Source organism: Medicago truncatula, chromosome 6 (assembly GCF_003473485.1).
Source record: "Medicago truncatula cultivar Jemalong A17 chromosome 6, MtrunA17r5.0-ANR, whole genome shotgun sequence".
NCBI lineage: Eukaryota > Viridiplantae > Streptophyta > Magnoliopsida > Fabales > Fabaceae > Medicago > Medicago truncatula.
This window is the reverse complement of record NC_053047.1, coordinates 38,090,066-38,099,483: the sequence shown is the minus strand read 5'-3', so window position 1 is coordinate 38,099,483 and position 9,418 is coordinate 38,090,066. Positions and strand designations below refer to the sequence as shown.

General features: G+C 33.6%; 1 protein-coding gene across 1 annotated transcript; it reads left to right on the top strand.

Annotated features, from left to right (window-relative positions):
- Positions 1-3,309: 3,309 nt before the first annotated feature.
- Positions 3,310-4,131, top strand: LOC112422862 (tigger transposable element-derived protein 6-like). Its single transcript, XM_024786586.1, has 2 exons — positions 3,310-3,643; positions 3,779-4,131. Exons 1-2 carry the CDS (start codon positions 3,310-3,312, stop codon positions 4,129-4,131), a joined length of 687 nt encoding a protein of 228 aa, XP_024642354.1.
- Positions 4,132-9,418: the final 5,287 nt, after the last annotated feature.

Below are 9,418 nucleotides of genomic sequence, written 5' to 3'. Positions count from 1 at the left end.
ATATTTTAGGCATTTGGATGTTTTAGAATGTTCGTTTAATAGCTCAGTTCTTATTTTCTTGGACTCTGCCCTCTTCTTACAAAAGAAAATCTTAATCTTATCTTATACTATTAAGTGTGTGTTTGGTTGTGTGCGAGAAATACCTCTCTCTCTAACTTCTTCTCTACCCTCTCTCTAGAAGACAAACCCTTCGCTACCTTCAAAACCCCAAAATCCAAACTCTTCTCTTTCAAGATGTAGCCTTCGCCGGCGGTGGTGCGACGAGAACATTGGTTCTCCGCACCACCTCTCTCCAGCTCGCCGTCGTATTCCACAAGGGGCTTCGGAGCGGTGGGTTTAGGGTGGTTCACTGGCGTTTTGGTTCAGATCTCTCTGTTGCTTCTCTTCAGCCTAGGTTCGTCGATCTTGTTTAGCTCGCTGAAATTTGGGGTTTGTCTGGGTTTGCACCACCTCCTGTTTTGGTGGTCGAACTCCTTCCTTTTGTGGCTCAGATCTGCCGATTTTTGGCTGATTCCTGGGTCTATTGCTCTATCGTCTTTGTTGCTCCTTTGGGTTGCCATGTCGAAGTTGTTACTTTTCTCAGAGGTTTTCAGCTTTGGTTTGTTCTTGATCTGGTTGGCTTTGAGGCAGTTTTATTGTTGTTGTATTGTTATTTTTCGCATTGTTTGTGTTTCTGCTTTTGTTTCTGTTCTTGTTCAGGGCTTGGGTGGTTGCAGATGTGACCTTTTGAGATGGTTTGGTTTGTAAACCCGAAAGGGTATGGCTTATTAACTCGAAAGGGTCTGTAGTTACTTACATGTTGACTCATCCCTCGATTTGGGTCAACGCGTTGAAACTGGTTTAGTAGGTTTTCATGTGCTTAATTCTTTAATGTTCCAGGTTTGTTGAGACCTGCAGGTCTCAATGTGCCGGGTTTACCTATAATCGGTACTATCTTTGGAATTTATGCTGAAACAGGTTTTATGCCTGCTGCACTACTCAGGAGGTTGCTGGTACGTGAATCTTTTTACCGTGCTGGCGGTAGATCTATTCACCAACTTCAAACCCTTTTTCGTCTCTACAAATGTTCATTCTTCATTTTTTTTATGTAACTTGGTATCGTGCCCGTACGCGGGTTCGCTAAGCTGCGCTTGTCAGGAGTGTTTGTTTGATTAGGATTGATTAGGGTAGGTTCACTTTGTTTGGTTTTACCACGTGTCTGGGTCAGGTCAAATGCCCCCTCATCCTATGTAACTTAGGATTGATTAGGGTAGTTTCACTTATTTATATATTTCTTCCTTTTGCCTAAAAAAAATGTGTTTGATTGTGCGTAGGGGTGAACTCATCATATGGTTGAGTGTGGCTATATCCACAACATAATATTATCCAATTTTTTTCATACCGAACTCAAACAATTATTAATTATATACGATATATGTTCGGTTCAATTCCTAGCGCCTCGATCTTAACAATTTTTTTTAATGTATTAGCATAAAAAGTGGGTTGCAAGGAATTAAACCTAAACTGTAGGGGTGAAATGGACACGCCTAACACAATTTTTGTGCAATGCTTAATATGTCACAATTTCACTTTATCAATGTATTTAGTAATATAAATCAAATATATAGTTAGGTCTTTGTGCAAAACTTGTGGAAGCAAATAGGTGTAAAATATTTGCTATGGTTTATAAATATTTGAAGTTAACTTTGCTCTTGTCGGTAGCAATTGCAAGTTTTGAATATGTTTTTCAGCTATGAAGATTGTGAAGAATCAACTATGTAACAAAATCGGTGATCAGTGGCTAAATGACCATCTTGTAACATACACAGAAAGATATTTTCTTTTCACAATTAACATTGAAGTTATTTTAAATCATGTTCAACAAATGGATAATAGACGATTTTTATTGTATTGTATCAAACAATGTTATTTCTTATTTTTAGTATAATTTGAATCATAATTTCTTTGAAATTTCAGTCATATCAATATCAAATGTTTGGGTCCGCCCTTGGTTGTACGGTGAGGAAAGTTGAAAGTGTTGAACATGTTTTTTTTAGCTGTGAAGATTGTGAAAAGTCAACTATGTAACAAAATGGGTGATCAATGGCTAAATGACCATCTTTTTTTTTTTTTTTTTGATCAAGTAGCCTGGTGGCTAGAGCTCACACAATTTAATTGTGGAGAAGTGGGGTGTCCGGGGTTCGAACCCCGGCCCCTACATATAACATGCAATATCCCTACCAACTGAACTAAGCTCACGGGGATTAAATGACCATCTTCTAACATACAGTAGAAACTCTATAAATTAATAATGTCGGGACCGGAGAAATTTATTAATTTAGAGAGTTATTAATTTATCGATAAATTAATAATTATTAATTTAAAGAGTTTTTAAGTAATTATACTGTACATACCAAACAAAAAGGCAAATTAGTCTATGTCTCTTAGAATTACGTTGCACCAAATCTTGGGACTCAATGTAAATTAACAAATATTGTATTCATATCCATTGGAAATATGACTTTTGACTTTTGAAGTGTATAGTAAATGTAAACAAGTGGAATGTTCAATGTATTCTTAAGCAAGTTTGGCATATATAAATTACATGAACGTGTTAAAAGTATTCAAACCATATCTCACTCACGAGATGGCTTCTCATCTAAAAGGTGTTGCAAAATCAACTATGTCAGATCAAATACGTAAGGAGTTGTGCGAGTACAAGAGAGATAATCCTGCAAGCACACAAAAAGACTTGCAGAGATGGCTTGAGGGAAAATTTCAGTTGAAAGTTAGTCAAGGAACAATATCAAACACACTTAAGCGGTCAAATGACTATCTCTCTGCTGAAATAGAAAAGGGAAGAGCGGAGATCAAAAGACACAAACCAACAAAATATCCTGACATGGAGAAGGTTGTTTATGAGTGGTTTCTACAGCATCAAGAACGTGTGAATATCACAGGAGAATTAATTTTGCAGAAGGCAAGAGATACAATGAAACTCTTGTACCCTCATGATGATTCAGATTTTAACTTCTCTACATGATGGCTTGGGAAATTCAAGCACCGACATGGCATAAAGTCATTTCATCGTTTTGGCGAGAGTGGGTCTGTTGATGTACAAGACATGGAGCAGAAATTGGTATCGATTCGAGAGAAAATTGATTAGTTCCCTATGAAAGATGTTTTCAATATGGATGAAACTGGGTTGTTTTATAGGCTACAAGCTGATCATTCACTGGCAACAAAACAACTTGAAGGAAGAAAACAAGATAAAGAAAGGCTGACGGTAGTTATTTGTTGCAATGAAGATGGCTCTGAAAAAATCCCTCTATGGATTATTGGGAAATATGCAAAGCTCGTTGCTTCAAGAATGTCAACATGAATAGCTTGGATTGTCAGTATCGAGCTAACAAAAAAGCATGGATGACTAGTGTGCTTTTTGATGAATATGTTCGTTCATTTGACCAAATGATGCATGGTAGAAGAGTTCTACTTGTGGTGGATAATTGTCCAGCACATCCAAGAAATATTGAAGGGCTAAGAAACGTTGAGTTGTTCTTCTTGCCACCCAACATGACATCAAAGATTCAACCTTGCGATGCTGGGATAATAAGAGCTTTCAAGATGCATTACCGTAGAAGGTTTTACCGCAAAATATTGGAAGGTTATGAGGTGTGACAATCTGATCCAGGGAAGATAAATGTCCTTGATGCTATCAATTTGGCAATCCCAGCTTGAACGATAGATGTTCGAAAAGAAACAATAGCGAATTGCTTCCGACACTATAAAATTCGTTCAGCTAGTGACGTTGTAGGAAATTTGGATGAATCCACTTTTGATGAAGAAACTCAAGACCTCCAGACTATGATCAATCAACGTGGCTATCGTAATAAGATGGATATCGACAATCTAATGAACTACCCAGGTGAAAATGAAGCATGTTCGGAGGTTCGGAGTTTAGAAGATATTGTGCGTACTATCATTGAGAACAATGCAGAGGATGACGACGAAGATGATACGGTGTCTTTGGAGCCTGTTACGCGAAAGGAAGCATTTATGGCGTCGAACACTCTTCACAACTTTATGATACAATACAAAAATACAACACCTCAGCTATTGGATGCAATAAGAAAAGTTAGAGATGAGCTCTAAACAGACTTGAACTTTAAAGGAAAACAAACAACTATTGAATCATATTTCAACAAAGTGTAATATATTTTTTTTCAGTTTCTATGAATTATTAATTTATGATTTTCTTGGGACCGAAAATTATAAAGGGATCTCCCAAAAAATTATTATCTTATTATTTTATCGAATTATTCAATTTTTTACACTGGCCCAAGTCGGGACCGGACAAATTTATTATTTTAAAGAGTTTATTAATTTATCGAGTATTAATTTAAAGAGTTTCTACTGTATGGAAAGAGATGTTCTTTTTACAATTAAAACTGAAGTTATTTTAGCTCATTTTCGACAACTGGATAGTAGACGATTTTTATCGTCATTGTATTGTATCAAACAATGTTATTTCTTATTTTTAGTATAATTTGCATCGTTTCTTTGAAATTTTAGCCATGTCAATATAGAATTTCTAGGTATGCCCTTGGTTGTGCAGTAAGGAAAGTTGAAAGTGTTGAACATGTTTTTTCAGCTGCGAAGTTTGTGCAAAGTCAACTATGTAACAGAATGGATAATCAATAGTTAAATGACTATCTTGTTCCATTTTAGTTGTATTGTATCAAACAATTTTAACTCATTTTCAACAACTGGATTGTAAACGATTTTCAATGATGTTCCATATCTCATCATCAACATCAATGATGTGATTGTACATATTACTTTTCCACCATGAAAATTGTGTAGTATCTTCATTGAAGGACGAAGGTTTGGGTGAATAAGAATTTGTGTCTGTGGTAGAATTGTTGTAATCATAGGCCATGACATGGTTGGTGTCACCAAAGCCACTAGTACCAAAACCAGTTGAAGTAGACATGTTTTTCTCAGGATCTTTTATGTGACACGATTAAGTGCAAAGCAACAAACAAGACTCTGATACCAATTAAAGGTGAGAAAACACAACAAGAGGTTGAATTATGTTGGTTTTTTTAAAACTTTTTTGCGTGTGACACACATATTTCACTATAATCACATAGACCATGAGATGGTTGGTGTCATCAGAGCCACTAGTACCAAAACCAGTTGAAGTAGACATGTTATACTGGTTCCTCCCACAAACCGAGAGTATTTCAATCCCCTTGCACTTCCAACATATTTCACTATAATCACATAGATTACATAGATTACAAGTTGCTCAAGCATACAAGCAAGAGACTTCCTTTGATCAATCACACATGAAAGAGACTTTAAATTCTCAATCACAACTAAATGAGACTTCTACAATCTAACTTAATTAGATAAAAGACTGTTTGATTTTTACACTTGATATACAATCAGAGGTTTAATACAATGAAGTTAAAATTCACTCTAACACTTAAGAATTTCTAAGATATGATGTTTTTATGAATTTGATAAAGTATGGGCGCTTGTAAAATTCGGAGCACTATATATTTTCTTAAAGTCTTCAGGTCCTTATATATGTGAAATTCTGAGACACGTTGGAGAGTGCTAGCGCAACAAATTGAGTTCGTGAGAAGCTTGATCATAGACGTTGAAATATTGCATGATTTAGTTGATGTCGTTGAGTAATCATTGGAAATTTTATTGCTTCTATTAGAATGATCTATTACATTCTCTTTGCCGTTGATTTTTTTGTTTATTTCTACACCTGGTCAGAATGCGACACACTGTACTACACATGGTATGCTAGTGACCTTTCTTCATAAGTCGACAAACTTGTTCAGCGTCTTAAGATGCTAATGTGGCCTTCATGTGCTTGAAATCTTTAGAGTCTTCAAATCTTTAGATGCTTTTGACCTTTCAAATGCTTGACATTTGCTTTAGATGTTCTTACACATGTTCAACATCTTGTTCTTTCATAACCAAAACTTAATTTAACATCATGAATTTAATTGTACGGTCCTGAAGACTTGAATACATATTAGCATATCCAATTGTTCTTTTATACTTTGTTATCATCAAAACTTCAGAGACATTGTACAATCTCGATTTTGGTTTAACCGTTTTCAGAAAGCTACTCATGTCTTGAAGTATTTGAAGAGCTTCTCAACAAAGGGACTTTTCTTCTTGGCCAATTCTCCTATGACGCTATTTGAGTTTGCTTACTTGGAATTGGCATCTTCCCTTACTACCTGACACTTTATTTCTGGTTACTGCGTATTTTTTGGCTCTTATGTCATCTCTTGGAGTACTCAAGTTAAGTTTTGAACTGAATATTGTGTTCTTAATAGACTCTCTTGTGAATTGCAGTGGTTGCAATATTTGTTTCGTGACATGCGTATTACTTTTTCATAACTTGCCTTTCACTATTGTTGTGACAACAAATCTACAATTTATTTTGCCCATAACCCCCCTTTCATGAGAGAACTAAATATATTGAGATTCATTGTCATGTGGTTCATGAGAAAATCTAGAGTGGGTTTATTCATCTCCACCATATTCCTTCTTCTGCTCAACTTACTAAAGTAGAGAGAACACACATATATTTTGCAGTATGGAGAGCACACAGATGGAAGATAGTCAGATCACTGAATGTAGAGAATGACCTGTAATTTTTTGAAGAGAAATTAAGAAAATATAATTTAGAGATTAGTAAATTGAATAAAAAAAGTATGATTTATGATAGAATATTATGACGTAATTTGATCTATATAGTTGACAGGGCCGACCCAATTGATTATGAGGCCTAAAGCGAAAAAATTAAATTGAGGCTTTTCATGAGAGAAAAATAACACAATTAATTTTTTTTTGGTCAAGGTTGATTGTTTTTCTATTGAGATAAATAACTATATATCTAACTAATAGATAAGTATTCCATGTATCTCACTGAGCTTAACTCAGTTGGTACGGATATTGCATATTATATGCAGGAGTCGGAGTTTGAATCCCGAACGTCCCACTTCTCCATAATTAAATTGTATGAACTCTGACAACTAGACTATTTGACAAAAAAAAGATAAGTGTTCTATGTAGGTAAAAACTAATAAAGTATTGTTTTGCATAAGGAATAAAGATTAGGGCCGTAGGCTCTACAGAAACTTTTGAATAAGAACAAAAATTAAAAAATACATGTTACACAAGATTCAAACCTTAGACATGAAAAACAAAAAACCACGGTTGCCACCAATTGAGCTTCGAGAGCTTAATGAAAATCTGAGTATATTTTTAAGGAGAATGTTAACTCGTGTCTTTGGTGTATTGATTAAACAATTAAAACAAATAAGTTTTTAATAAAATGTTGTGTAATTATTACTTGGTCAAATGATAAAATCTCTACTTATGGATTCCTTAACCACTGTCCTTAAGACACTGATCAGCAATACCCTACTTTTAATAGTAATTGTTTTAAAGCAAGGGTTTAAGTCGCGTCGCATTCGGGTTGGTCTTTGTAGCCAATCTTATGTAATGGGATAATATTTAGTTGTTGTTGGTTGTGTCAAACGACGTTTTAGATGAGTATACAAGAATTCCTCTTAATTGTATATAGGATAGGATACGATAATTAGACTTGTAGGTGCCTTTTTAATTTCTTGACTCAAGATTTGTAGTGCCTTAAGAATCTATTCCCTCCATCCCTTAATAAGTGACACAGTTGACCAAATTACGTATACCCAATGCGTAATTTTGAGTTTAAATATCTAGAATAATATATTAGAAAAAATTATGAAAATTTGATATTTTGAAAATACTCATCGAGACGAATCTAACGACATCTTATATGATATTATTTATCTTTGTATATTAGTAGAAAAATATGGTCAAAGTAAGTTAGGTCAAAATTACACATTTTTAAACAGATCATTTATTGCGGAACGGAGGGAGTATTTTTTTGAATTATTTATTACAGCAAAACATAGCACGACTGACTATTCGTTAAATTGCTCATGCCCATTTTGCCTCCCTGCATGTGCTTCCATGCCACTTCTAGATTTTTGTAATTAAAATAAGGTTTCGTTTGGATTGACTTATTATGAGTTTATGTGAGCTTATTTATTTCTATAAGTCTTTTTAAAGGTGTTTGGGTAAATAAATAAAAATAGCTTATCATAGTTTTATTAGCTGCTTATGCCATATTTTAATAAGCCTAAATTTTCAGCTTACCCTCCGACTTAACAATGAGCTTATGAATTTATGTAACCTCCTTCGATTCTTTTTGGATCCACTTTTTCAAAACATATATTTTAATTATAATGTTAGTTATCTTTGGCAGTAAGTAGTAACAAAATTGTTATATATCTATCTTACTAAATTAACACACGTAACTAAGTTTTTTTTTTTTTAAAAAAGATTTTTATTATTTTTTTTGTTACGTAACAAAATGAAACTGAATTTTAATATTTTTTTCTATATGAATATTTTTGTTACGTAACTATATATTTATCTAGTGTTAATTTTGTTTTCTATGAATATTAATAACTTTTTTAAGGACGAATATTGATTATACTATCTCTCTTAATATAAGAAGAGAAGATGTTGTGGAAAATTCATTTTTGCCCATCAATGGTTGGCTGCCACATCTCACTATTAAGGGTAAACTATGTCTTAAATTTACTTTGGCTAATTAAATGATGTCACTTAACTACTATGATGTCATTTAAGTACAAAAAGGTTTTATAGTTTAGTTTGTTTGCTCTTTAAAAAAGCATTTACATTGCATGCCAACTAAACAGGACAACTTACGGTTGGAAAGGAAATGAAAAAAATCTCTTTTGCAACAAAAGTCTACAAACTAGACACTACACTCAATCAAATACCTCGCTCTTATTACATTTCCCAATGTCAATTCAAATTCGAATTTTGTTTTCCCCCTCTTCACTTATTTCAAATTCTATATTTCTATAAGATACTCCTCCATTCCCACATAAAATGTGTTCACTCACTTCTTCTCCCACTTTTCATTATTTCACTTTTGCCTCCTCTCAACTTCATTTCTTCAATATATCTACTTCATATATTTTGCAAGAATGTTGAATGATCTTCTCCATCAAACTATAAAACAAGAAGAAAAGCACAGGTAAGTAAATGATGAGAAAACATGGGTAAGTCAAAGATCTTTTTATATATTTTTTTCTTTCATTTTTATTGGATTTTAGCTATATAATTAATTTGTCAAGCTATTTTTTTTTTTGTAGGAATATTGAACAATGTTCTTATATCTCCAACAAACATCAAAGAAATATATGGGTAAATAAATAAATGATGAAAAGCAACTAAATAAGTACTATTATTTCTATGTGGTTATTAATGTATTTTTCATTTCTATAACTTTGTAACAAGTATGGTTGATAAATCTATATATGAA